The 26,791-nt window shown below is 46.3% G+C and overlaps 10 protein-coding genes across 10 annotated transcripts in view; 1 reads left to right on the forward strand and 9 right to left on the reverse strand.

Moving 5' to 3' along the window:
- Positions 1 to 1,817: 1,817 nt before the first annotated feature.
- Positions 1,818 to 4,664, reverse strand: AGABI2DRAFT_180549 (hypothetical protein; the record flags this gene model as incomplete). The annotated part of the gene is made up of 21 exons (XM_006455500.1): positions 1,818 to 2,056; positions 2,111 to 2,142; positions 2,208 to 2,578; positions 2,635 to 2,722; positions 2,774 to 2,818; positions 2,865 to 2,904; positions 2,969 to 3,032; positions 3,087 to 3,139; positions 3,189 to 3,214; positions 3,267 to 3,272; positions 3,335 to 3,483; positions 3,535 to 3,607; positions 3,660 to 3,710; positions 3,770 to 3,793; positions 3,843 to 3,916; positions 3,977 to 4,010; positions 4,063 to 4,108; positions 4,160 to 4,254; positions 4,320 to 4,382; positions 4,437 to 4,460; positions 4,518 to 4,664. The coding sequence occupies 21 exons, from the start codon at positions 4,662 to 4,664 to the stop codon at positions 1,936 to 1,938; spliced, it is 1,626 nt and encodes a 541-aa protein (XP_006455563.1). The 3' UTR covers positions 1,818 to 1,935.
- Positions 4,665 to 5,384: 720 nt separating this feature from the next.
- Positions 5,385 to 6,573, reverse strand: AGABI2DRAFT_195021 (hypothetical protein). The gene is made up of 5 exons (XM_006455501.1): positions 6,558 to 6,573; positions 6,391 to 6,490; positions 6,296 to 6,346; positions 5,670 to 6,236; positions 5,385 to 5,612 (listed from the first exon to the last, which is right to left on the reverse strand). Exon 4 carries the CDS (start codon positions 6,177 to 6,179, stop codon positions 5,685 to 5,687), a length of 495 nt encoding a protein of 164 aa, XP_006455564.1. The 5' UTR covers positions 6,180 to 6,236; positions 6,296 to 6,346; positions 6,391 to 6,490; positions 6,558 to 6,573; the 3' UTR covers positions 5,385 to 5,612; positions 5,670 to 5,684.
- Positions 6,574 to 8,204: 1,631 nt separating this feature from the next.
- AGABI2DRAFT_138629 (hypothetical protein) lies at positions 8,205 to 8,977 on the reverse strand (the record flags this gene model as incomplete). The annotated part of the gene is made up of 2 exons (XM_006455502.1): positions 8,486 to 8,977; positions 8,205 to 8,431 (listed from the first exon to the last, which is right to left on the reverse strand). Coding segments are annotated over exons 1-2 (653 nt in total), but the record flags the coding sequence as incomplete, so codon positions are not given.
- Positions 8,978 to 11,750: 2,773 nt separating this feature from the next.
- Positions 11,751 to 13,266, reverse strand: AGABI2DRAFT_138631 (glyceraldehyde-3-phosphate dehydrogenase 2; the record flags this gene model as incomplete). The annotated part of the gene is made up of 10 exons (XM_006455503.1): positions 11,751 to 12,087; positions 12,147 to 12,394; positions 12,450 to 12,567; positions 12,621 to 12,643; positions 12,704 to 12,871; positions 12,927 to 12,951; positions 13,003 to 13,072; positions 13,127 to 13,131; positions 13,192 to 13,211; positions 13,264 to 13,266. 10 exons carry the CDS (start codon positions 13,264 to 13,266, stop codon positions 11,751 to 11,753), a joined length of 1,017 nt encoding a protein of 338 aa, XP_006455566.1.
- A 264-nt stretch (positions 13,267 to 13,530) lies between these two features.
- AGABI2DRAFT_153444 (glyceraldehyde-3-phosphate dehydrogenase 1) lies at positions 13,531 to 15,070 on the reverse strand (the record flags this gene model as incomplete). The annotated part of the gene is made up of 9 exons (XM_006455504.1): positions 13,531 to 13,864; positions 13,921 to 14,168; positions 14,233 to 14,350; positions 14,409 to 14,431; positions 14,489 to 14,656; positions 14,708 to 14,732; positions 14,794 to 14,859; positions 14,983 to 15,002; positions 15,068 to 15,070. The coding sequence occupies 9 exons, from the start codon at positions 15,068 to 15,070 to the stop codon at positions 13,531 to 13,533; spliced, it is 1,005 nt and encodes a 334-aa protein (XP_006455567.1).
- A 1,995-nt stretch (positions 15,071 to 17,065) lies between these two features.
- On the reverse strand, positions 17,066 to 18,012 carry AGABI2DRAFT_121467 (hypothetical protein; the record flags this gene model as incomplete). Its single annotated transcript, XM_006455505.1, has 4 exons — positions 17,066 to 17,561; positions 17,622 to 17,815; positions 17,868 to 17,931; positions 17,996 to 18,012. 4 exons carry the CDS (start codon positions 18,010 to 18,012, stop codon positions 17,066 to 17,068), a joined length of 771 nt encoding a protein of 256 aa, XP_006455568.1.
- A 1,229-nt stretch (positions 18,013 to 19,241) lies between these two features.
- On the reverse strand, positions 19,242 to 20,232 carry AGABI2DRAFT_187819 (hypothetical protein). Its single transcript, XM_006455506.1, has 4 exons — positions 20,192 to 20,232; positions 20,072 to 20,141; positions 19,835 to 20,025; positions 19,242 to 19,774 (listed from the first exon to the last, which is right to left on the reverse strand). Exons 1-4 carry the CDS (start codon positions 20,212 to 20,214, stop codon positions 19,318 to 19,320), a joined length of 741 nt encoding a protein of 246 aa, XP_006455569.1. The 5' UTR covers positions 20,215 to 20,232; the 3' UTR covers positions 19,242 to 19,317.
- Positions 20,233 to 21,199: 967 nt separating this feature from the next.
- On the reverse strand, positions 21,200 to 22,568 carry AGABI2DRAFT_121469 (hypothetical protein; the record flags this gene model as incomplete). Its single annotated transcript, XM_006455507.1, has 2 exons — positions 21,200 to 21,907; positions 21,972 to 22,568. The coding sequence occupies 2 exons, from the start codon at positions 22,566 to 22,568 to the stop codon at positions 21,200 to 21,202; spliced, it is 1,305 nt and encodes a 434-aa protein (XP_006455570.1).
- Positions 22,569 to 22,848: 280 nt separating this feature from the next.
- Positions 22,849 to 25,448, reverse strand: AGABI2DRAFT_210001 (hypothetical protein). The gene is made up of 13 exons (XM_006455508.1): positions 25,366 to 25,448; positions 24,927 to 25,321; positions 24,749 to 24,881; positions 24,549 to 24,698; positions 24,380 to 24,496; positions 24,023 to 24,323; positions 23,703 to 23,970; positions 23,576 to 23,640; positions 23,421 to 23,519; positions 23,228 to 23,366; positions 23,064 to 23,170; positions 22,942 to 23,003; positions 22,849 to 22,920 (listed from the first exon to the last, which is right to left on the reverse strand). Exons 1-12 carry the CDS (start codon positions 25,439 to 25,441, stop codon positions 22,955 to 22,957), a joined length of 1,899 nt encoding a protein of 632 aa, XP_006455571.1. The 5' UTR covers positions 25,442 to 25,448; the 3' UTR covers positions 22,849 to 22,920; positions 22,942 to 22,954.
- A 39-nt stretch (positions 25,449 to 25,487) lies between these two features.
- AGABI2DRAFT_210004 (hypothetical protein) overlaps positions 25,488 to 26,791 on the forward strand; it is a gene marked incomplete at both ends in the record, with an annotated part of 3,581 nt that continues 2,277 nt past the window's right edge. Inside the window, 7 exons of the mRNA XM_006455509.1 lie at positions 25,488 to 25,695; positions 25,741 to 25,827; positions 25,876 to 26,073; positions 26,122 to 26,143; positions 26,194 to 26,332; positions 26,383 to 26,414; positions 26,461 to 26,715. Coding sequence (XP_006455572.1) covers positions 25,488 to 25,695; positions 25,741 to 25,827; positions 25,876 to 26,073; positions 26,122 to 26,143; positions 26,194 to 26,332; positions 26,383 to 26,414; positions 26,461 to 26,715 — 941 coding nt within the window. The remainder of the gene's footprint in view (positions 25,696 to 25,740; positions 25,828 to 25,875; positions 26,074 to 26,121; positions 26,144 to 26,193; positions 26,333 to 26,382; positions 26,415 to 26,460; positions 26,716 to 26,791) is intronic.

A 26,791-nucleotide genomic window follows, 5' to 3' on the forward strand; every position in this document is an offset into this window, starting at 1 on the left:
AGATTAAATATATAATGCCAGGGTACAGTGAAGCATGAGAAAAATAGGATCTGAATCTCAAAACACGATATTAGGCAAGTGAGATAGGAAGCGGTTCATGGTAAATATTTATGATGTACCAGTGAGGAGTGAGCCCTCATGAGAAAATGCGTGAATGAATGGCCTGCCAGAGAGCCGATATTCCTGAAGTCGTGCCGCCTGTAGGGGCGGCTGCCTTTAACCACCACGTCGTCACCGCTCACCAATGAGGCATAACTGAAGCGCAGAGTAAGTTAGCTGAGTGTTGAGAGGAAGGGATACCAGATACAGTAAACTGATTAGATTGGCACGTCCTGGAGCCATACGAAGAGTCAGAAGAAGAGTCCGTATTGGATCATTGACGAAATATTTTTTAATTGATCTGATACTACTTGGTGAATGTGGTGAACTTGCCGGAGAACCTAACATCCTATCATAAAGAACGGAACAAGAGCGATCAGAGTTGATGTACTAAAGTGTCCTGCAACCTCGAGAAATGGGTAAGGTCATGTAGCCTCCTCATTTTTTTTATTCACAGGACACCCCATGGTCTTAACGCAAGATAGGCAATCTAACCGCATCATGATGATCGGGCCGCCCATCTGCCTTCTTCCCTAAACAATCCACGCCCTGCTCATCGACATCCTCGGCTATCATGCAGTTGAGACCAAAAAGATGCCCGCACCGGACAAACCAGAAAGTCGCCGGACGTGAAGATAATCCTGAAGAGCCCAGGGTAAATGCAGATACTTAATCCGACGTAGACCAAAAGGCGTACGCACTGGCTGGCTACATCTTTTTCTTCATCCCAACCTGGTATTACTGGGACTGAGACTTAATATCGGTTACTCTTCGCGACACCCTCAGGCTGACGCCCCCAGCGGCCACATTTAGGGGAGAATTCACGCGACCAAGGGAAGAGCCTTCGTTACTCATTGGGAAGATACGGCCCTACAGGCAGCGCGGTTCTACATTACGATTATGACTGATTTATCGGGCTCATGTATGCTCAGGAATAATAACTCATCAATTCGGGCGATAAATCACGAGGCGGTGACTGGGACATACTAGGTCCCTATGACATCGCTTGCAAGGCAGAGCTCCCCTTTCGACCCATTTCAGCTTGTTCAGCGCCGATACGGAGTCGTGAAGCCCTAGGGATCAGCGCCTGTCCTGAAGTCCACAAGGTCAAACAAGATAGCCGAGGTGTGAGGTGTGAGACGGAACGTCCTGACTTACTCCCAGATCGGCACATGTTCAACCTTAAACCCCTCAGTAGGGTTTCGAGTATGATGGCAATCTTACTACCGCCTTGCCTAGTCAAAGGTTATCCACCAAAATTTTCCTTTGGTGGTTCTGTTTTATGCTAACACTGCTGAAATCTTTCGATAATTATCCGGCTTATCTAGCGGATTTTAATGGTCACAGCTGTCCGTTGTCTATGATATTTCAGGTCAATTTGAGGGACAGCGAAGCGATATCGGTGGGTGATCGCATCTATCCTAGCAGTCTTAGAGTACACCATCTCGCTTATCACTACGAGGATTAGGGAAAGGTTTTAGCCATACACTGATGCGCATACCCGGCTCCATTTGTGAAGCCAAACATTTGGGATTTCGATTAGTGGGGTAAACGGATGCTAAAGTGGAAGTTACAAGGAAACTGTCATTGTGCATGACACCGGCGGCGTACTAGCGGCATCCAACCCCACGTTTCAAGAAGGGACAGAGAGGAAAATGTCAGGTCTTTGACGTAGTTCCGGATCATATATAATATACATCAGGGGATCATCATGTGATAAAAAATGACGGGTTAACATTTTTCTCGTCTACACAGGTAAGTACAAAGCCGATGCCTTGAGTAATGGGGGTTTCCACACATGACCAACTGCCTATGGACAAGACCAGGTGTAGCTTCTTAGGCCATGCCTTTTTCGGAGGTGGTATCTTCTGTGTCGGCTTTCGAAAGAGTAGAACGGCCATGAAGGTTGGACTGTGGGCCATGATAATGTTTATGGCCAGAGACCAAGTACCAGATACTATTCATAGTTTGTTCAAATCACTGGTTAAAGTTAACAATGCGGGGAACTCACAACGATAGAAGTACGACTCCGCCCGTAATAGCCTGCACCGTGCCGGACAAGACATGTAAGTTTCATCTTTTGCCTTCGAGAAGCTTGAAACACGCACCGATGCATAATTCATATTATCTTTAGTCACCGGGAGTACGGTCGGTAGGGAAAAGATCACAGTAATGAAGCACGTCCAGATTATGGATAACCAATTACAGAAATTTCCAAGTACTCCGTCGCCTAAAGAGAACGGACCAGGTTTGAAGTTGACCTCCGGGTGATTGTAATTTATCCTTCGGAGAAAGATGGGTATAACATAGCTTGCATCTAGTGCCATGGGCGTCAGAGAGAATATCGCGTTGGCAGCAATCGGACTAGCAAGGTCCAATAAGCCGAGGAGTATGCAAATGACTGTAGCAAGCCAGACGGCGCGCAGAGGGGTATCCGTGTATTTACTGTTTACACTGAAGAAGCCACGGTCAGGTAGACCTATGCACAGACTTCAGTCAAGGGTAAGACTATGGCTAATTACACAGAGGACTTACCGTGGTCACGACTGAAGGCGTAAAGAATACGAGAAGTAGCTTGAAGCGCAGTTTGCACGACGAAGAAAGCCGTAAAGCAAACAGGAACCTATTCTGGGCTAAAAATTATACTCCTTAAAACTATACAGTCCCTACTTACCCACAAGATCAAAGCACCGGTCTTGCCCATTCGATTAACCATGATCTGAAAGCCATGAGCGATTGAAAAATACTATATCCAAGAAGAATACCTGAAGGAAGGCAGAACCAGAAGGGCCAGGAAGATTTTCTCTGGCACGGTTTTGGGAAGTATCAGCATGTCTACCAAAAATATGATAGGACGACAGCAACGCACAAAGGTCCAGAGCACAGAATCATAACAATGTTCAATAACCAGCCAATAATGCCGGTACCAAGGACTGTGTGCGGATTAATTACCTTGACTGACTGGATACAGGTTTATGAGTACAGACCAGCGATGACAATGGCTGAGGGCGCAGCATAAGCGGCCCGTTGGACTTCTTCACTAGAAACGGCGTTGAGAATCCGAAGTAAACGAGGTGACGAGCACATACGAAATATGGGCAGTGGCGTCGTAATCCTCGTGACAGCGTCAGCGACAGGCCAATCACTGCAATGGTTCAGGAACTTACTGTCATCTGAGAAAAAGAATATGCCATCAGTTTTCTATTTGCGTATTTTCCCTTTATGAATTACGGACCGTCCATTGAACGCTGAGAAGACCCAATAGAAACGCAATTCCGGTATTCCATCCACCAGTCTGGTTTACGATCCCTGCTGAACCGAACACGTAGCTCGCTGGATGCATTTCAGATCGTGGCGTAGTTGCCAGAAGAACGATGATAATAACTGGACGCCGAATCGTAAATTAAGCCTTTACAATGGAAAAGAAGGACTTACGAAATGTTGTTCCTAAATTCACAAAGACAAACCCTTTCGTTAGTCTGGCAAGGTGGCGTGTAGCCAAGGAATTCTAGAAACCGGATTTGATACGAATTTAGAACAGGATAGATGGAATGACGTACCAAGATCCCATGGAGGACCATCATACCCGCAAAGAGACCAACAGTTTTGCCCTATAATAATAAGGGAGTTTCAACAGTTGCTACACGAGCTAAATGAAATGACACGATACCGAAGTCAAGGCGAATTCGGGACCCTAATTGAGGAGTTAGCAGAAGAAAGATTGACTCAACGAAGCAATCCACCTTTCCGATACCCACAGCGGCCCATATCATGTTGGCGAGACCGAATTCTGTGGAGGAGCAGCCAGCAATCTGACCTTCGTATGATGTCAGATTCGACTTCTCATCATCATGTGAGGTAATCAATTTCCGCTCACCAAGGATATTGAGCCATCCAACCAGCCACCCAACCTATTCATACGTGAGTTTTCTTTACCTGAAGAAGATAATTGGCTAAACTTACCCGAGCACGGTATCTCTTTGGGGTGAGGTGAGCGGATGCAGTGTATCTAGAAAAAACGTCAGCGACAACCCGTTTGCAGCCTCAATAAGATACTTACAAACCACCGCAAGTAGGGTAAGCACTGACGATCTCGGCTATGCTTGCGCCGAGGGTAAAACAGACACAAGCCCCAAGAATCCAACACCACACCACCTATCATCGAGCGTGAGATCCTGCCTGATGTCCGACGGGACGCGGAGAAAAGGGTGGGTACTTACCGTCGCTGGCCCACCGAGAAGCAGGGGAGAATTGAAAGTTGTCGCAACACTCGAACACAAGCCCTACCGGTGTCCTCTTAGTACAACCATACAGCCGTCCGCAATGGAGGCACTCACCATAATACTGAAAGCGAAGCTTATCTACAATCATATGAGTATCTTCTCAGATCTTTAGTTTTCCCGTAGAGCGAATCGCACCGTCGCTAAATTCGTGAACTCTCTTTTGAAGGAAGGTTTGTATCCAAGAGCGAGGAGTTCATTGTCATCGTCGTTTGACCTCTCGTTCGGAGAGGGAGTTTCAACTTCCTTATGTTCAAAACTTTCGCTCTTGATCGACGGATTCATGATGGTGGAAGGAGTTCAAGAGAGGCCAGGTGGATTATGCGACGGAAAGCTGAGCCAGATGATGGATCAACAGTTTTCGTGCTTTGTCAATCGGAGGGTCAGGGATGGAAAATTGTTGGGCTTCCAACTAGAAGGAATAGAAGATTCGAATGCATTGACGGCTAGCGCACCCTATATACAGCAATGTGGTGGTGACCTTGGCGTAGCGGAATGCACATGAAAAAATATCCCCATGTGTGTCGGTGTGCAAAATTGCAAATCGGTCCAGGTATATTATTAGCTAATCGGAGCCCTTCTGGGGCTTCAAGGGCAGAGGTTTCCGCGAAGGCCACGGAATCGATATAGCTGTCCTAATCTTAGTAGTAGGGTTACATTTTGTCCTCCGTAGGCAAGATAATCGGTCCTGTGGATGTGAGCTTGGGAGCGGAAAAAATAAATGATCTCGGAACTCGTGGGTGAACATGATGCGATGCATGATCAAACTACTAAATTGAAAATTACATAACCATGATGTGAGTCAAGGTTGCCCCTGGATCATATTGCCGCGCCTCACACGCTCTGTGGCTGATTTACACTATCCTTTTTCTTTCTCATCGCTCGTGTTTTCTCATGGTATTTCGAATGTAACACGAAAGTGACCGAAGCCGTCAACCCAGTGGCTTAATCAGTGAAATCACTCCCTTTCTTCCCGCTCGAGCAGCCCAGTCGGGCGAGCTTTCGCCAACGCGTGGAGTCGAAGTTTTCAGTCAATGTGATAAGTACAAGTACAACAATGGGAGTAATTCGACATGAGGCAACCAATACACATTTCATATGGGAAAGGTTGAAGGAGAAAAAGTTTCGAAAGAACACGAATACTAGATCGGGGGGGCTGACTGAGGAGCTCGCTGGTTGAGCATCGTACCAACCCCGAACGTACAGAACTTGGAATACAATGATATGTTTTCACTAAAGGAGTACTCCAGAAGTCAGTGATTGTGTAATTTAGTGGCCATGGAAAGTTACCAATAACCATGAGCATTAGAATCGTTTGCCATTGTGGAAACGGTCTTCCAAAATCTCTGGGCAATTCGGTATCCACGGTAGCCTGGAAATGGATTCTTTGCTAAGACCAGTGATAGGAAAGACGTGGAACCCCGGTATCATTGGGAGACATTGGATCAACAAACCGAGAATGACACGGCCTTCATGGTCTTTTCGCTCCTCTCTAAACGTTTGCATGGGGGGTCCAGCCATATCGGTAGCCTCATCTAGCGTGATAACCTTCGTGTGGTTCAATTTGAAGTGTTTCGCGACTTCAGTGCTACCATTGTGATACTCAATTTGTATGAGAAGAATATGGGTAGGAGCGCGGTCCTGTGGAAGTTGGAGGCTATGGATTGATACTGCGAATAGGGTCATCATGTGGAAAGAGAACCATTTTTTGAAACGTTTGTGAAGGTCTTGCCATGTCAAGCCAGGTGGCGGAACGGGAAGTCCAGGAGTACCAAATTTGCCGCTAGCTGCGATGATCATGTCGTTCCATTGTAAAGACGCCTCATACTCTGAATTTACGCAGTGTTTCTTATGCGTCTAGAAATCAGATGGATCATGAACACATGAAGAGCATCATTAGTAATTGGAATCCATACTGGCCAATGCGTTTTCTGACATTCACTCGAGCAATACCTAAGACACCCATTCTTACACATCAAAATTGGCAACTCGTAAGAAAAGGTCGACTCACAAAGCTCTTTCACATCTCTGACACAGCTTCAGCGAGCCTTGCTTAGACCCACTCTTTCGACAATTATAACAAGAATGAGTAGTAAGTTTTGACCAACGTCCTTGTGAGAGGATATGACGAGTCAACGCGACAGTACGACCATCGAGAGGGAAATTGGACGATTGAACCTGTGGCATAATCCGCGTAGGGGGTACTGCATACATTGGGGAGGAAGAAGAGGGCGCCGGTCGTGGGATTCGATTAACAGCTTATAAGTATGAGCAGTGATTAGATGATTGCCGGCAGACAGTGCCGAAGTATAGTATGATTACATGATTCTCCATAATCACGGAATGATTGAAATCCTTGCTCATGATCAAGGAAGGTATTGGCCTTTGGGTTTTCGCCCGCACGCCATTAAACTATGTTCCTAAAAGCAAAGTCACGCAACTCCCGAAACATTTTCATTCTTTCTAACTCTGTTGAATCAAAACACACGAGAAAACAACAAAACGGACAAAAAGCCGGGGCTTTAACAAAAACACGGCATATAGATGTATAAAAAAAGAAACAGTCGGTTAACGAAACGAAAGCCTACGACGGAAAGATGTAATCGCTACAATCACAGGAAAACAGGTTCTGGAAAAAAGGAGAGATATATAATACAAGGGAGAAGGGAAAGCAAGCACGGAATCATAGAACTGTCAAAGAAAAGTCAAAGAACAAACACGAGAAAAGAATTGTAAAGGAAGAATTAAAAGGGTATCCAGGAAGGTAGGTGTCCAAAAAAACAAGTTAAGATCGGTATCAAACCCTACAACAGAAACAAAATCGCCACCTATTGATCACCCAGAGATAGGAACCATACTTCTCCGTCTCACAGTCCTCTCGCTGTCATCCATATTATTCTCTTTTTCGCTACTTTCCGATATGCTCGGCGTCGGGCTCATAATAGAAGCACGTCTTGCCGTCATAGCCGTCGTTTTTGCTTTATCTCCATTTCCTGTAACGATACGTCTTGCACTAGCAGGTGTCGTGACAGTACGCGTGCCATTCACAGACGATCTCACACCGCCATTTTTCAAGGAAGCAGGAGGCGGCGACAGTGACGAGCGGAGCGCAGTAGTTGCTTTGGTAGACGCTGTCCCTTCTGCACGTTTCTTGGCTGCTAAAGATCCGGCCGCCGAGGAAGAAGTCGAAGTTCCGCTCATAGTGTTAACCCGATTACTCCTTCCTAGTGCCGAGACTTTTTCTGAGTGACTTCCTTTAGCACTTCCTGAATCCGAAATAACGGAAGCGGAACGTGAAAGTGGTCTTGCAGTGGCCGGAGTGTTACCATCCGTCAGGGATGACGATGTTCTCCGATTGATGACTTTCGAGGAAGAGGAAGTGGAAGCGGGCGCACCGCTAGCAGAACTGCCGGGTTTGATCGCCACCTTGCGCTTGTACTACAAAAGAAAATCAGCACGGGCCAAACTTCGCCTGGAAAGCGACAAAGACACACCAATTCCAGTTCCTGTTGTTTAGCATCAAGGGCGATATTCAACCCTTGAATATCCTCTTTATCTTGTGCATGCTGCTTCGTCATCTGCGTCATCTTCACCTCCTTATCCGCACTCTCCTGTTGTAATTCATGCACGTGTCTCCTCAACCTATCCATTTCATTCTTCAATGAATCCATTCTCTCCCTTGTCGACTTTAATTGATCTTCACTTTCGGTTTTCTGTCGAACGAGATCTTGAATTTGTTGTCTCGCTTCAATTTCGGAACCTGTAGCTTGCATTGAGGTTTGTGATTGTTCATCGAGGAGACGAGTATGCTCTTGTGTAAGTTCTTCAAGTTCTGTGCGTAGATTTTGACATTCGAGTTGTTGTACTTGAAGTTTTTCGTTGTATACCGCAATTTCGTTGTCGCGTCGACGAATATCATTTTCGAGATGCGTTGCGTTATCCCTGGCCAATTGACGTTCGTGTTCCAATTGAACGATACGATCGTCGCACTGTTGGAGAGCACGACTCAGGTCTTCAGAACGAACACGCTCTTGCAACACCTTCTCCTCAACCTGACAACGTGGTAAGTTACTGCCACGTACCACCAAAAGAAAAAATCCCTTTACCTGTTTGCGTTCTTTCTCCATCGCGTCTTTTAGATCTAAAAGTTCATTCACCTCACTCTCAAGTTCCATTCTCCGATTCTCACTCTCATTCCAATCCACCTCCATACGTTCAACCTTTTGTTCAACTTCCCGATACCTAGCCACGAGATCATCTCTTTCCTCTTCTAATCCCTCTTTCTCGCGTCCTAAGACGGCGATATCCTCCTCCGCTTTCTCCTTCGCCTCTCGTAACTCTTGGATAGTATCCGATGCGGTTTCCGTATGTCCCCATTGCGCCTCCAATTCACTCCTCATCATCTCAAACTCCCCTTCTCTAACATTAATCTGTTCATTCAACGACTCCACCTGTTCGTCAACACTTATCTTTTCCGCATAGATCTCTTCAATCTTCGCCATCAACTCCATTCGTTCCTGCTCCCATTCCATCTCCCTAGCCCGATATACCTCCCTCTCCTCATCAGCCTTCTTCTCCCTCTCCGCCAACCTCTTCAACTTTTCTTCATCAACCCCGACGGGATTAATATTCCCCATATCAACCTGTTCTTTCGTCTCTCTCAACCCCTGATCCAAAACTTCATCCCTAGACCACATCGCTTCCTTCAAATTAGCGTCCTGAGACCGTTCCTTGATCAAAGATTGCAGCCTCTCATTCTCAACTCTCATCGCCTGTTCCTTCTTCTCCCATTCCGCTTTCTCTTTTTCAAGAGTAGCTATCTGTCGATGAAGCATACGCAAAGCTTCACCACTAGCTTCATCCATAACGCTTCGCTCCATAGACTCTTGCCTCGAAGTATCAACCTCTTCTTCTAACAACCGACAAGACCTTTCAAGCTCCTGTACCTTCTTCTTCCACTGTCTCAAAACGCTTTTTCTCTGCATCTCCAATTTTTCCATATCCGTAACTTTCTTCCCCAACAACTCCACCATCTCATCTTTAGTACGCAAGTCAGCTTCGAATTGACTACACAACTCCTGTTGCAAAGCCAATTGAGTTTGAAGTGAATAAATCAAACTCTCTTCTTTCGAAGTCTTTCTCGCATGTCGAGGCATCCCTGAAGGTGGTGTCATAGGAATCATAGTTTGAGGCGTATAATACGTATTCGCCTTCGCATTGAACGGATCAGGTTCATTGGAAGTAGAATTGGGAGAATAAAAAACCAAGCTTCGTGATGCGTCGTCGTGGATGTCGGCTTCTGGTGCAGAATGTCTAGGAGGTTTAAAAACTGGCGAAGAAGCTCGTAACATCGATTGAAAGACGGTATCGCTTAATGCGCGTCCACGATGCCGACTTATTGAATTTGGAGGTGAAGTAAGTCCAGTGGGTGCGTTTACCGATGCCGGGGTATTGTTGTTGTTGGGAGGCGACAAAGTATTAGCGGAATTGCCCATAGAATGGAATACAGTTTGGCCAAAACTGAAAGACTGACTGCGCTCAGGTGGGGACTGACTACGTTCAAAGGGAAGTGGCGAGACAACGGGAGCTCGTTCCAGGGAGTGGTAGATAGTATCATCCTCCGTCGGTTGAACGGAATGTTGGATGGAAATCGTCTCATCAAAGACCATCTCCTCAACTTTAGTCTCCTCTTTCTCATCCTCGTCATTGAGTCTCCCCTCCTCGTTCCATCTACCAGGTTTACAAGGTGTGGATGTCATCCTTGTACCACCAGTATCCCCATCCATAGATAAATCAAGATCAATCGCGCTCCCAAGCGACGAAGCGACTTCAAAATTTAAACCAGGAGGAAACGCAGGAAGATCAAGTTGATTGGGCATGTCCAGCGAGCCATTGGCGTTAAATGGTGATGAACTCGATAATGACATTGCTGCTGAGCTGCCAGAGGTATGACTCTGAGCATCGAAATCGTTATCCTTCTTTAAGGTATCCATAGGACCGAAGATGCCATTGAGCGATGGTCGAGATTTTGATTGAGGAGAGGAAAGACGCGCAATGGGAGTGTCAGTTTGGTTTAGACGATCCATAAAAGCATTCTGTTCAGGTATTCGAATCTGCTGCGGTGGCGTAAGGAAATTCTCATCCATAGATTCCTCCGGGCTGATGACCTTAAAGGCATCACGAGAGAAAAATCGGACACTTTGACCGGTCCCAGGAGTTTTGGGATCACGGAGTATGGAGCGAACAGAATTGCATTGAGGTTGTTGCAGTTGTCTGGTGGCATCAATGGGGGATTCAACAGGAGATGACACGGTACTGGAAGTCTCCTGCACGGCGGAGCGCAAGATGTCCAGGGATGGTCGACGTACAGCACTCGCGAATGAGCGAAGTGTGTCTTGTGATGAACGGTGTTTGTGTTGAGTCACGGGTTTGGTTGATGGTGGCTTGCCAGGGGCAGCACTTTGATGCGAGTCGATTGAACTCGCTAACGAGGATTGGGACGCTATATACCATCCCAGAAGCTCTCGTCAACAGGATCCGTTCAAACAGCTCAAGAGCTGTAAGATGAGGAAGAACATACCGTTACCAAAAGGCAGACTGCCTCGAATTTTCTTCGGTAACAGCTTGAGTGACGTGGAAGTACCGCGGACAGAATCAGTGTCTTTGGATCGTTTGAACAGACTACGTCTGGAGGGTGATGGGGGAGGTGATGAGTGCTGTGGTTGTGGTAGTGGTGAGATGTGTGAAGTACTCGGAACGCCGAAAGCAGTCGAGTCAGAACTACTTTCTCCCAGTAAGTGAGCGGTAACTTCTGCCTGGCTACGCCCGATACTCTGCGGTGTTTCAGCCCGCGACGGACCAAAATGCACCGGTGTTGTGGATCTTGTCTCTTCAGGCTCTTGAGGCCTCGTCGTTGTCGATTTCAATGCGGAACTGAACTTTGCCCACATCCTGGTTCAAATAGTTCAAAGTCTGCCAGGAAAAGTCGGGTAAAAAAAGGGGAGGCAACGGCGATGGAAGAAGATGGTTGGAGTGTGATGAGAACAAGAAAGTCAAAAATGGACGCCCGTCAACCGCGTCGCTCGCGTTGCTCACGTGACTACACACAACACTCCCGTGACTTTCTGTCGGATCTCCGAGTCCATGCCATGGCCCATGGCCAGGTCCCGGGTACTGAAAAACTTCACGCCATTCAAAAAAGCACATTGATTCATGCATTTCTGACATCCATCAATGTATCAATATATCATCCCTTAACGCACTTCTAAACAGAAATGAAATCACAGAACAGCACATATTCTAAACTTGATACCATTACACTATAAAAAGTTCGATTTTCTTTTTTGACGGGCGGCGCATTCAAGCAACTATCTAGATGCCAGCCTTGGCGTCCTCCTTTGCAACGTATTGGAGGAGGTTGCAGACACGGCGCGAGTATCCCCATTCGTTATCGTACCAAGCAATCAGCTTGACAAAGTTCGGGCTAAGCTGAATTCCGGCCTTGGCATCAAAGACACAAGAATTGTTATCACTAATGAAGTCAGTGGAAACCACGTCCTCGTCGGTGTATGCGATGATTCCCTTGTATTCGCCTTCAGCGGCCTTGCGCATGACCTCCTTGATTTGTTCATAGGAAGCGGGCTTCTCAAGACGAACAACAAGATCGACAACGGAAACGTCCTGAGTGGGAACACGCATCGAGAGACCACTATGCATGACAGAGAATTAGTGAGTACAAGGGTTAGACAGCCACACAATCAAACATACGTGAGCTTGCCGTTGAGTGAAGGGATAACCTTTCCGACGGCCTTGGCCGCGCCAGTAGAGGAAGGAATGATGTTATTGCCGACACCACGGCCACCACGCCAGTCCTTGTGAGAAGGACCATCCACAGTCTTTTGAGTAGCGGTGGTGGCGTGAACAGTGGTCATCAGACCCTCAACGATACCAAAGTTATCGTGAATGACTTTAGCAAGAGTAGCCAAGCAATTGGTTGTGCAAGAAGCGTTCGAGATCTACCACGACGAAAATCAACCTGTAATACAAAAACAACGATGTAATGCGACGTACAATTGTGTCCTTGGGATTGTACTTGTCAAGGTTAACACCGCAGACATACATCGGCGCATCGGCCGAAGGAGCGGAGATAACGACTTTTTTGGCGCCCCCCTTCAAGTGAGCCGAAGCCCTGCAGAAACATCAGAAGATATGAATGATTGCTTGCTCGCATCGATAACGCACTTGTCGATAGTAGTGAATACACCCTAGGTCGATGTAGATAAGAGATTAGATAAGATCAATACCAAGTCAGAGTCAGGACGCACTGTGGATTCCACGACGTAGTCGGCGCCGACTGAACCCCAAGGAATGGCAGCGGGATCACGTTCAGCGAAGACTTTCATAGGCCTGCCGTCGACGACAAGGCTACCGTTCTTGACCTCAACGGTACCCTTGAAGCGACCGTGGACGGAGTCGTACTTGAACATGTATGCCTGCATATACGGTTAGATCGCTATCGAATTGTGATAAACTTCTAGATCATAGTACCATGTATTCGAGGTCAATGAACGGGCTGCCATGAATTGTTAGCTATCGATAGATGTGGGACACATAATTCACCCACTCGTTCACGGCGACAACTTCGATGTCCTGGAATTGGAGAGCATTACGGAGGACAATGCGGCCGATACGACCTTGAGCGATGGTCAGTATCGCGCATATAGCCAGAATGCAGGGTGGTCACTCACCGAAACTGCAAGACACCCAAAGTCTGAGATGATCCGGAACCACAGCGCGACGACAAAACACTTACCCGTTGATTCCAACTTTAACCTACAAGTCGACATCAGTGAGCTGCTGGGTGGTATGCAAGCGAGAGACAAACCATGGCGATGAGCTTGTTGTGTGTAGATGGGAGAAAACGGAGATGGTGGATGTGACCGGAATTGGGGTTTTTGTACTATCGATGTCATCACAAATTATTATCATATCAGATTGCTAACCCCTAAACACCGAGAACATTCGAGACGCGGGAACAGCAGCTCTAGATCCTCAACGCTTATAAACTGCTAGCCTGACACAGAATGACGCAAGCCTCGAAAATGCTCTATTGTTAAAAACGTACTGAACTTTCAATCTACTTGCGGACCTCTTAATTCTTCTTCGCTACATACACAACCTCATCGCAGACTCTACGCGCATATCCCCACTCATTATCATACCATGCAACTAATTTCATAAAACGCGAGTTCAACGCGATGCCCGCTTTTGCGTCAAAGATCATCGAATAGTTGCTCCCAACGAAATCGGTGGAAACAACGTCTTCTTCCGTATAGTCGACAATGCCTTTCTCGATGCCCGGGTGTTTACCGTCGGCTGCGTCTTTCATGGCTTTTTTGACGTCATCGTAACTGGTTTCCTTTTCGAGGCGAACGACGAGGTCAACAACCGATACGTCTAGTGTCGGGACTCGGAATGCCAGTCCACTGCCACAGTCGCTGTCAGCGCTGAAGGTCTTTGGAAAATAGCGAGTCTGACGTACGTGAGTTTACCCTCCAAATCAGGAATCGCCTTTGTAACAGCTTTAGCGGCACCCGTAGATGCTGGAATGATGTTATTTGTAACACTCCTTCCAGAACGCCAATCCTTCTTTGCAGGAGCATCGACAGTCTTTTGCGTGGCTGTGGTGGCATGCACTGTCGTCATCAAGCCTTCCACAATTCCAAATTTGTCATTGATGACCTTCGCCAGGACTGCTAGGCAATTGGTAGTGCACGAAGCATTTGAAATCTGTTATTTCGTCAGATTTCTTTTTGCCGCGTACGCGCTGATAGAGGATATATATTATACTTACCACAACTTCTTTAGGATCGTATTTATCCAGATTGACACCTACGACGTATGTGGGTACGCCACTCCCAGGAGCGGTGATGACAACTTTCTTCGCTCCACCCTTCAAATGCTCCTTCGCTCTACCCAAGATACGATCAATTCGCAATCCGAAACAGATTCAAACATATCATTACACACAATTCTTCTGTTTTGAACACGCCCTATATGCCCTCTTAGCTCAAAGTGAGGGTAACAAAGAACCGGGCACATCTACTCACAGTAGATTCAACGATGTACTCAGCGCCGCATTCGCCCCATTTAATATTTGCCGGTTCACGTTCTGCGAAAGCCGCGATTTTATGTCCATCAATGATCAATTTCCCGTCCTTGGTTTCGACTTTTCCTTGATATCGTCCATGAACGGAATCATACTTGAACAGATACGCCTATAAAACCTTGAGTGAAGCAAGTGAGACCAGTAGATAGAAGCGCTTTACCATGTATTCAACGTCAAGGAAAGGACTAGATATAGCCTCGGTAAGCGCACACCCTTTATGGCATTGTTGGTGAAAGGATGCTCAACTCATTAACAGCTACAACAGTGAGATTTTGCATTTGTAATGCATTTCTGAGGACGAGACGTCCGATCCTCCCTTCATATTTTTTTTATTTAGTGCGATTGATGCAACAGACAGTTCCACAAACTTACCAAACCTATCGTACGAGCATATAAAAGGATGAAAAAGTTATGAAACATCTCTCAAGAACGTACCCATTGATTCCAACATTAACCTACACCGAGTGAAAGATTAGTTCCTCGTTCGGGTTTCAACTTGTCCCAAAAGAAAGAGAATTACCATCGTGAATTATGATGCTGTTTCTCTGTGTCTCTCTGGACGTGAAAGAAGGAGGACCTTACACAGTTGCACTTTCTCCATTATATATCTTTCTTTGTAGATTTCACATATGAGGTTGCACCAAGGTACTACGTCATCCTTTGCGTAAGTCGTTGTCTCATTGTTGATTCATATACAGGATACATGAGGAACAAAGCGGAGCACGGCTATGTGATGCAGTCACTCGCTAATGCTCGTCAAGTCTCATGAACCATCGTCCATCTCAATGTTACTTCCGATTTTCTAGAAATGACTGAGATTAAATACAACCGTCGTTAAGTATGAGGCGTACCTGATTCTTTCAATCACCTGAAAAATACTTCTTCAATATGTTCTCAGAGGATGTCGTCACCACCTCATCCAGAGGTAAAGTGGGCAGGGCCGACCCGGATATCATTTCACCTTGATTGACAGGGTCGGGGCACCGGAGGCACCGATGGCCGATGTGGGTTTTGTAGGACTCTGCGTAGCTTTTGTACGATTCTGCATAGCTTTTGTACGATTCTGCTAAGCTTTTGAAGGACTTTGCGTAGCCTTGGTACAGTTTGGCGTGCTTTTTATAGGCTACGGCTTGTTCATACAACATCCAGTTCTTAGCCTGAAGAAGTTTATTGACCCTTTCCAAGCCCAATACCTCAGCTTCCTCCTTAGTTGGCTTCCCTTCAGGAGTATGGTCGAGTTCAGGAGTATGATCGAGAATGTTCTTGTACGCGGATAAGAGCCATTCGTTCAGGTCGTATTTGTCACCAAGGCGAATCCTTTCTACTACCGGAATGTCGTCGGGATTAATCTCCTTTAGGATGTATTGAAAAATCTTGTCAAAGACGAATCGGTGGGCGAGGCTGAGAAGAGCAAGCTTCTCTTCTTGATCATATCCAAGGATCTGAATCAAGGGCCTTTCATTGGGCGTGGGCCGTATAGCCCTGTGCGGGATAAAAAAAATCAGATGGAGTCTGCTTCGCTTTGATCAGGTTGAACATACTCACGTCGCGTAAAAAAACCGCAACAACACTTCGAACTCTTGTACAGTTACACCCGGTAGCGGGATCGGTTGTTCTTCGGTCATACCTTCAGTAGCACCCTTTACCGCGAACATATCCCGAAAGACTTCTGATCCTTGGATGAAAGGGTGGCGGTGGACTCGGAACAGTTCATTTTCAACCTTCGCTGTTCGTTATTTTAGATGGCAGACATAACAAGCAGCGAAACTCGCTAGGAAAATTGCCATGGGATCAACGTCCAAAAAATAGGTGCCATGGCGAACCCGAGGTCTGCTGGAAATGCGCTGATTAGGAATTTGATGCACAAGTCTTTCTTGACCTACGAAGCGGGAGTTGTTGGATCCATGTGAATGCCGATCACGATCGCATACCTTCGACGGTTATAAGTATCAGTAGATCACTTTCCTGCTTGGCGTAGAACATGCGCGAACATTATTGAGCGACTTCTATTATGATAAAGTTGGGAAAAGAAACTTCTACGGCTGCGGATGGATGTAGATTGGACTTCAAGCTTCAATGCTTATAGTAGGATATGACGATAGTACCATCGATTATCAATTATCGATCAGTGAGCGCCGATGAACATTAGATTTATATCGGCAGCCGAACTATCCGTCTCCTTTGACGCATTAAACAACCGGTGATTGATTACACTGTTGACCATGAGAGAGTGGTAAGTAATAGAAAGAAAGAGGTTGTTGATCGGTCAGCCGCACCCCAAATAGTTCATTAGCTTCACAAACATTGGGAAATTAACTCCACAAAATATGCTCACCCGAAGTGGCATTCAGAATTTTTTTCCCTGGTACACTTGTGAGCCCGATATTTTTGACAAGAAGACACTTTAGTTCATCGTCCGTCCGGTGATAAAGCCGCTTTTTCTAGAAGGTTATTAACGAACAGAACGAATCTGCCGGTGGGTCACTTATATAGGAAAGAAGAACGAGCCTATTAATGCTTAAAAATGGGGATTGCGTCTAACCAACGGTACAGTAGAACATATCTCTGTCCCTTCTGAGATCGCAGCTAGTGTTGTATGAACCCATTGAATACAATATTTGCAAGTTGAACGACACTTGCAGCTTTGACAGGGAGTTAGATGACGCGAGGGCCCGTCAGAATAAGCTTGATGTAATATGAGGTTCTTAGCCTCAAGGACATCAACAACTCTTTCCAAACCCAAAGCATCAGCTTCTTCGAGGGATAGCTTTTCGCCCGGAGTTCGCCCCAGAATGGTCTTGTATGCTGAATACAGCCACTTGTTCAGACGATATTTGTCACCAAGGCGAATCCTATCTACCACCGGAACCTCGTCAGGCTCGATTTTTCCGCAGATGTACTCGAAGATTTTGTCAAAGACAAATCGGTGAGCAATGCTGAGGATAGCGAGTTTCTCGTCTAGCTCAAAGTCCAGGGCGTCAGAAAGTCCGTTTTTGTTGGGTATGGGCAGTGTCCTGTTCAGTAATAAGTTAGATGAAGCTCGCTGCCTTTAAGAGAATTTTAGATATGCACACATTGCATAGAATAAGCGCAAAAGACTCCGGAATTCTTTCACAGATACATGCTTGAGAACAATAGGCTTCTCGTCAGACATTCCTTCACCTATCGCGGCTGTGTCCTTGACACCGGCTTGGGAAAACATATGGCGAAAAATCTCAGAACCTTGAATGAAAAACCGGCGATGAACTTTGAAGAGTTGATTCTCAACCTGCGCCGCCCGGTTAGCTTGCTTACTTGAGACTTGAATGACTACGACTCACAAGAAAGATAACCATCGAATCATCTTCAAGATAAAAGGTCTCAGCGCGAACAGGGGTTTGGCTTCTGCCAGGGCTCAAAGATGAGATGTCAGTTTTCGTCGCGTTTTCTTTTCCAAGACCCGTCTTACGAAGAATTCAAATCCATAGCCAGGTGGGCACAAATAGAAGAAGGGATAAATCTGGTACAAGAATTTTCTGACGGCGGTATAAGTAGTCTCATGCCCGACTACGTATCTTCTGGCACCTACTAGCAGTACTATTCTAAGAGACTGATAAACTTAGATTAGATTAATCGGGGCAGCCGTCGAGTGCTATACGGTTACCAAGGGGTACATAATTCCCTTACAAAAGGGGTACAGCCGATGGTACTCACACTAGTAAATTATTAGTAATATTAGTAAATACATTAGTGCTAATGAAATATCATTGTTTTTGGTTCCTCAGTACCGGTTCTAACATTGATATGTGATGAAACCAGTCCTACGGAACTGAACTTGCACTTTAGTCATAGATGTCAAGATTTTATAGGCCTGTCTATATGCATATGTGAGGTATATAGGTCATATATTATATTGGGGTAAGGCCCAAGTATCTATGTTTTAATTAGATCATTAGTATCAGATTGATTTGATTATATACCTATCTTATCATGAATATTGATTATTATGTCACTGATTTTTCGGAACCAATGGTTCCGTAAAGCCAGTATTTTAGCTATAACATATTTCTGGTTCTGTAAAACCAGAATTTCGACTACAATATATTTCTGGTTCTGTAAAACCAGTATTTCGGCTACAACGGATTTCTGGTCCTGTAAAACCAGAATCTCGACTACAATGTATTTCTGGTTTCTTAAAACCAGTGTTTCAGCTACAACAGATTTCTGGTTCTATGAAACCAGAATCTCAGCTAATCATGATGCTGGTTTTGTAGAACCAGTTTCAATTTCTCTTTGCTTAATTTGATCCTCCTTCCTTTTGAATATATTTGGTATATTATTATAATTAATATGTAGTTATTTAATGTATAAAGAGCTCGGGGAGAGGCACACTAGGGCGGATAAGTATTAGTAGCACTAGCATTAGCATAGTAGTTCTATTTATAGTACATGGGTACAACGGGCTGTACCCCATTTGATAGGGAATTATGTACCCGAATATTACCGAAAATGACCTAACGGCTATCCGGATTAATCGACTCACCGTACTCCATTAGCAAGTAAGGTTATTACATAATCAGGCCCTTGGCCCTAAACCTTCCTTCCCTTGCACCACCTCTCGCCACCCATATGTTGGAACACCCGGTGTGCTACTTCAGTGAGGACTTTCACCTCTTTCCGTATAGCTCTCGGGTTACAAGGTCAATCCAAACGAGATTGGAGGGATGAAAGTACTTATTAATTCGCAACCCTACAATATAGGTATACTAAAGGGAGTTTCAGGCTTCCGACTTATACGATTACTATAGGCTCAGGCGGTAGGTTGAGCAGATCTGGAAAATACATCATCGTAACGTCTTTGATGGACGTTGTAGAACGACCCCTCTGATGGCGGCAATTATAACACCCGCTATTCTCCAGTTTTTCTCGAGACAAGAAAAGCTTGGCCTCCAGCAGTCGAACGACCCTATCCAAACCCAACAAATTGATTTCTTCCTCGGTCAATCTCTCCGAAGAACGGTCAAGAAGGGTCCCGTACGCAGAAAGGAGCCATTCGCGCAGTTCATACCTGTCGCCAAATCGAATTCTGTCCAAGACATGGAGGTCGCCAGGACAAATGACGCGAAGCATGTACTTGAAGATGTTATCGAACATGAATCGATGAGAAATGCTGAGGAGAGCGAGTTGCTCATCAATTTCGAGTTTCAGCAGATCAAAACCGGTTTCTATGTCTTCCATGCGCTCTGCCCTGGATGAAATGTGTGACAATGGTCAGCGCCCGATCCAATAAAAAATTCCACAGACCCACATAGCATAGAAGAACCGCAATAACGTTTTAAACTCCTTCACCGTAACACCGGGCAGGGGAATTGGGTGCTCGTCAGAAATACCCTCAGTACCACTGGCTTCTCCTCCCCCAGCCTCAGCGAACAAGTTCTGAAAAAACTCTGATCCTTGAATGAAATAATAGCGATGGACCTTGAACAACTGATTTTCAACCTATGGCTATAATTAATATTCTGTAACTCTTGGGCCACTAACTCACTAGGAAGACGACCATGGGATCATGGTTGAAATAAAATGCGTCATTGTGCACGATTAGTTCGTCCGCTACGCTGCTCGGATGATATATCAGGCTCAATTCATTCCTCGGATCCCAACTTACGAAGGGGGGGCAGCTGGCTCCATGGGACTATTCGGAGCACGACAGAGTTTGATTTGATCTTGAATCGTTTTCGGCCTGTTATAAGTGTCGCCTCAGTTCGTAGAACTAGAACATTCTATTAAACATCATCTGACGACCTGGGTATATGTCAACCTAGCTAATGAAGCTTCTAGATCGGGATGCAGATATAAACACATGATAGAAGGTATCCTGCGACTTCGAGATCGAGTGCGATGTGTAGATTAGATATGAATAAGCAAGAATAGTCGAGAGGCGAGTCGACGCTATACAGGGAATTCCTAAGTATAACATACAGTTGAAGCTCCGCCCTTCGAGATGTCCCTCGCCTACTTACAATAATAAGGGCAAGCCCGAGTGTGCGGTAAATTCGATATCCCTAGCCTGATGTGAAGTCGAACAATAGGCGAGGTACGTGCACTGAGTGAGTTTTGCTCGCGACTTAAGACCGTTAAGGTCCAAAATTTGGCAGTCCCATGACTCCCATCGGTGTTCTGGAGCAGTTCCATAACGGGTAAGTCAGTACCTGTACCAGTAAGACGACTTGCTCTGGATTTAATCAAGCTCCGGTCAGAATGGAACCATCTCGGTGGCAATGAACCCACTGGCCCAAAACCGAGTACAATATTATTTAGTGTGAAAGAGAGATTCGGCTCTAACGTGCCCAACAGAAGCGCTTTTTAATCCTCTTAAGCAATTTTTGCTCCACATTGCCGGGCCACTGAAATTGCTTAGCGTTTACTTGTCTGAAAACACTGAGAGGATGTACGGAGCAGAAAGAAAGAAGCATACCAGAGTTTCGAAGGGAAAGAGAAATCAACCAAGACCTTGTATACTTTCCCTCGGATTAGTTGATTTTCAAGAAACCCTTGTCACCATCATGAATATCGCAGAAAGCTGGAAAGAGATGCAGTAAACAATTGAATGACACTTCCATCCTAAACAATGTTCCGAGAAACCACGCCTACTGTCCAAGATCTAGACAACAAATTAACCCGCTAGTAATTCTAAAGCGCTTACACCCTCATAATCTGCAGCATCCCAGACCTTACCTTGTAAATGTTCAAATACACGAGATGCCACCTTCTTATCACATTCCCTCAACCCAGGATCTTTCACATTCGGGCATGCACGAGTGGCAAAAGCCCAAGTCGCATCCGGTTTATAATGAGATCTTGCCGCCCAGTGTATACCGCACCAGAAATTATGTTCCTTCATCCACAACACACAACACAAACAACTGGGTTTACTCAACCCCATCGTTTGAAATCTATCGCCCTCATCGCCAAAATGGAGTATGATGCGAAGTTCAGCGTGCAGGCATGTGTGCACTGTTCGTTCCCAAGGGCCAAAGTTGGAATGTTTGAGCGTTTGAAGGCTCCTTAATTGTCGGGCGTACACTGATGCACGACGGATAGCTTCAGGCGGAGTTTCGGCATGAATGTGAACATCCTCTTGTCCCACTTGAATCCCCAAAGACTCATCTGTGACCCAACGATGTTTCACCGGCCCTCCTAGCCGCTTTGCGCTCCTGAGAAGATAGGGGACATCGTCAACGTAGCGACATAGCTTTTCCGTACACCGTTGAAATCTCTCCACCTTCTCATACCCTGCATGTTGCCTCATAACCCACCGCCGCAGAAATAAAGACTTCGCAAGTATTGAGGCACGGAGGTGGATAGCCATATGCCAAAGCTCCTACAAGACGGTCGAGAACGCTTCGCAATATCATTGAAAGCGGCGTTGCCGTGCTGTATTTTACAATTGAATCAGCACCCCAAGGAAATTCTCGTTGAATTTCATTCGGTGATAGGGGATGATCTCCTAAAGAGCATTGGTCGAGTGACTCGAGTCTCAAACAGAAGTCATCGTAGAACCCAGTTTCTATGATGGAAGTTTGTAGTTTTTTAACCCGCTTTGCTACATTTACTCGACATCGTCGTGCCACGAAAGGATATAAGTCTTTTGCCACACGAATGTTCGGATCACTGAGGCTAGAGAAAAGCTCCTTTGCATCAACTATATCTTCCGAGGTAGGTGTTCCATCCTTTGCCAGGACGACCTCTAGACCCTGGCGCTTATCAAACGCAACTGCATAATGATCTCCTGGCAGACCAGTGGACAGCAGCAATGCGATGGCGTCAAGGAGTTTCGTATCACGGTTGACGCGGTCGAGGGATGCTCCAGGAGCTGGAAACCCGAATGTACGTAAGAGGAGAAGTTGTTCGGAATGGAGAGCTTGGTCGCAATTGACGTTTTCCATCATAAAGGTACTTAGATGGTTGTCCGGGATGTGAAGTGGAATTTCAACGATCGTCAAAGATATCGCGGAGCGGGAGTCATAAAAGTTGTCGGCCATGTCTCCCAAACCAAACAAAAGCAAAGCTTATGTGAGCTCGATCCAAGGGTTGAGAATCGGTTATTTCAGAGTTCACAGCCACCCTTTTATCAAAGGCTTAAAGCTGGAGGATTAAAGGGGGAAGTTGCTACACACGACCGGTCCCGTTACTGCATGTCACTGTACAAGACTTCAAAGTTTAGTTACAGTCAATTTATGCGACATGAAGTAAACAACGAAATGTCCGAAACTCAGAAGACCGACGAGCGAGTGGTTGACAAGATTAGCCATGATTGTTTATTGGTGGTGAAAAAAGGGATTTTTGAAAGAGAACTCCATGGCTTTACATATCTAACAACAAACTTATGTATACGTTCCTACAAACCTACACACACATTCCCATTTTTTCATCGAGCAGATTGAAACGTCACCATCGTACTCGGTCTCGCAAGGTCACTTTAAACATAATTTTCAGTCATGCTTTCTTTTCAATCAGAACCTCAAAAAAACATTTACCTAAAAGCACCTTCCATACACGCTTTAATTTCTTTATAACTCACCACCAAACAACTCGTATCATCTCTCGACACCAACATCACCTTCTCTTCCGATCCCGCATCCAACTTCACGGGGTTGTTAATGTTTAATGAACTTTATGAATGGCAGGGTGAAAGACTTACCTTGTTTAAACATGTCAAGACATGCGACATGTTCACTATAGGATTCCCATGTTCATCCACTTGATGAAACACATAATCTCTAAACAACTTGATTATATATCTATCCCCCGTTTCCGACCACCGAGGTTCCAAAGCGAACCTATCAAGATAAATAAGAAATTGAATTTTTGCAAACTCGGAATGAAAAACGCACTCGGGTCGTTCGTTTATAAACCCAAATTTACATAACAAACGGACAAGTCTGGCGTTTTCGAGTTCACTGAGTAAATCTTGTTGAAGTCGATCCGTCGCACTTTTGTCTTTTATTCAATTGATTGAAAGATGATGAGGATACCAACAACAACGCACAGTAAAGCTTCTTCCATTTCGGCTTGCACTTTCGGTCTAATCATCTCCATCAAATGATCAATCGTCTAATCCAATCATCATTCATCAGTTATTTATCAACCCATCAGAAGGTGAGAAACACACACACCTTCAATTTGTGTACCCCAGGTTTACTTATCAAATACAATGCCACGCTTTTCAAATCCGGTTGATACCACCTCGTCATCCAATCCAAACTTTTCTGAAATTGGGGTGCCGTCCACGCATGAATAGTCCCACAACTCAACGAAAACACAAGTCTTCCAAAAAGAGTAAGATCTTCTTGAAGAAGCGTAGCATTGTATTCGATGGATTGTTGCAGAGTGAGACTGTTATGCATGAGAAGATCGATGATACCACAAGATGATATTCGTATACTGTAAACAGTTGAGCAGAAATCCTTCTACTAAGAGAATGGGAGACGCAAACCGATTTTGACCGGTGACGAGTATTTTTGTGGCGTCGATCATACGAACAGGATTACCCGTCTCGTGAACTTTTTTGATGGCACTTGCGATTTGGACGATATACGACCACAAGGTACGTTCTGGAATGACCGAGTTTTGTGGTTCCAGTTCACTTGCAGGGTCACTAGGTCCCCTCGCACGTCTTCCTGCAGAAGGAGGCACGGAGGATGGAGGTGGTGGGGGAGGGGCGCCGTTGATAGATTTAAAATGGACGTCATAGAGGGTTTGGGCGTCTGGGAAGTAAGCGTAGGATACGAGCAGGGCTGGAAAGAATGCAAATGGTTAGGGCAAGGCACAACACAATCTGATGGAGATGTACAATTATCATTGAAGGCTTTTGTGGTAAAAGCTTCCTGAACGGGAACAATGCTAGGATGACGAATGGAGGACCATAATTCAATTGCGGAAAAAGCAGATTGATGCATCAATCGGTAATCTACAATAAAGGTTTATTTTGGGGGGGAAAAGAGAACAAGAGAAAAACGGACTTTCGATGCGACGGAGAGCATAGGGTCGACCGTCGGATACACGTATGGCACGATAGACGGTAGAGTACCAGTTGCCTAATTTGCGACGTTCACCGGAAGTGGGTTCGAGGGGGACGAAGGAGTGATAGCCTTGGCATTCGTCTGGAAGGCCTGAAAAAAGATGAGTGATGGGTTGGAGGGATTTAGGGTAAGGAGTGAACCTGGAGGAGCGACGGTGCGAATGGATTCACTCTGAGATTGAAGGTGTTGGCGGAGTTGGGAAGAGGGGGGGATGAAATGGGTGTTGGTGGAAGAGTCGTCTGGGAGAGAGGGTGTGTAGAGGAGATAATTGAGCTGTTGTGATTGAGTGAGAAGAGATTATATATTTAGGTGGAACACACACGGGCTGGCGAAGAAAGGGGGGAGGATGGAGATAGAGAGAGTCGATGCCGTTTGGGTCGTAGGGAGGGACGTATTGGTACTGGGAATCGTCATAGTAGCCCTGGGAGAGATGAGCTGGGAGCAGAGAGGGGAGAGATCGCTTACGCCCGAGGTGAGATCGTCGACGGCAGCGGCATCGGCGGCGGTGTACGAAAACTCGTCATAGTCGTCGTGGGGGACGGCGGCGGCTTTGGGGACAAAGATGGGGGCGTTGATGGCGTGGGCAGAGAGGGCGGCGGTGGGTGGAGGACTGGCGGGGGCGTCGGGAGGGGGATGAAAGTACTGGCAGCCCTTGTCCTGATACTTGCAGTGGCCATAGATCACAATGTTTCTGCACTGTCGCTGCACGGTGTCTAGAGAGGGTTAGTTACATCTTTGTTGTTCACTCGCCACCCACCTCTCCTTGGCTCTGGGTCGTCTGTGGGCTGTGAGATGCGGACTGCGGTGGACTGGGGCCGAGCGAAAAAGGCCATGGGGGTGTTGGGGGATGTTTGTGCGAGCCTCCTTGTCTCCTGCCGCATGGCGTCCCCGCGCAGACCCCGCTTCAGCGCAGATCTCTCCCAGTGTCTCTTTGATTTTGTCATCCAGCTCCTTCCACCCCCAGACGAGCTTCATGTGAAGGAGAACGTCCGCCGCCTTCTCCAGCGTCTCATCCGCAACATTCAGCCCAACTGCCGCCTCCTCGCCTTTGGTTCAACCGCTAATGGCTTTTCTCTTCGCAACTCGGGTATGGTGTCTGTTTTTCTATTACTTCCTCGCTCACCACCCCCAGACATGGACCTCTGCTGCCTCATCGACTCGCCCGAGCGTCTCAACCCCGCAGATCTCGTCACCATCCTCGGTGACCTCCTCGAGCGCGGTCCGTCTCTTTCCTCTCTCTCTCTTCCTCTCCTCTCACACCCCCCAGAAACCCGATTCCACGTCAAACCCCTCCCTCACGCTCGAATTCCCATCGTCAAACTCTCCCTCGACCCCTCCCCAGGCCTCCCCTCTGGCATCGCTTGCGACATCGGCTTTGAAAACAGACTCGCAATCGAAAACACGCGTCTCTTATTAACTTATGCAAAAATTGATCCTACTCGCGTGCGCACCCTCGTTCTATTTCGTAAGTCACTCCCCCTCCCCCCTCCTTCTCTTCTCATCCTTCCACCAGTCAAGATCTGGAGTAAGAGAAGGTTTGCCCTCTTTTCTTCTCCACCCCTCTCCCACCCTCATTCTCTTCTAGAAAAATCAATTCTCCCTACAAAGGCACTCTTTCCTCCTACGGCTACGTCCTCCTCGTAATTTATTTCCTCGTTCATGTAAAAAACCCTCCCGTCCTTCCTAATCTTCAACAAATGCCTCCATTACGTCCCATCAACAAGGTCCCTCCCTCCCCTTCTTTGCCTCATTCCACACTCACACCACCCCACAGGACGATACCACCCTCAACGGCTACAACGTCTGGTCAGTGCGCCACATCACTCTCCAATAATAGACTAACCGGACACAGGTTTTTTGACGATACCGATATCCTTTGTCAGCGTTGGCAATCGGAAAATACAGAATCCGTAGCTGAGCTGCACGTCTTCACGTTCTCACCCCATCCACCCACTGACCTCTCTCCTAGACTCATCGATTTCTTCCGTTACTTTTCAAGAGACTTTTCATACAACACCGGTGTGGCTTCCATACGAGCTGGTTTGCTCAAAAAAGACGCCAAGGGCTGGCAAAATGACGTGGGTACCGCATCAACTCTCACTGTCCAGTCCTCATCGGTTCTTCCTAGCTTTCGCCGACGAGTGGACGGTATGATCCCGCAAGAGAGAGAATCGATTTGCATA

This window comes from Agaricus bisporus (assembly GCF_000300575.1).
Source record: "Agaricus bisporus var. bisporus H97 unplaced genomic scaffold AGABI2scaffold_11, whole genome shotgun sequence".
NCBI classification, from domain to species: Eukaryota; Fungi; Basidiomycota; class Agaricomycetes; order Agaricales; family Agaricaceae; genus Agaricus; species Agaricus bisporus.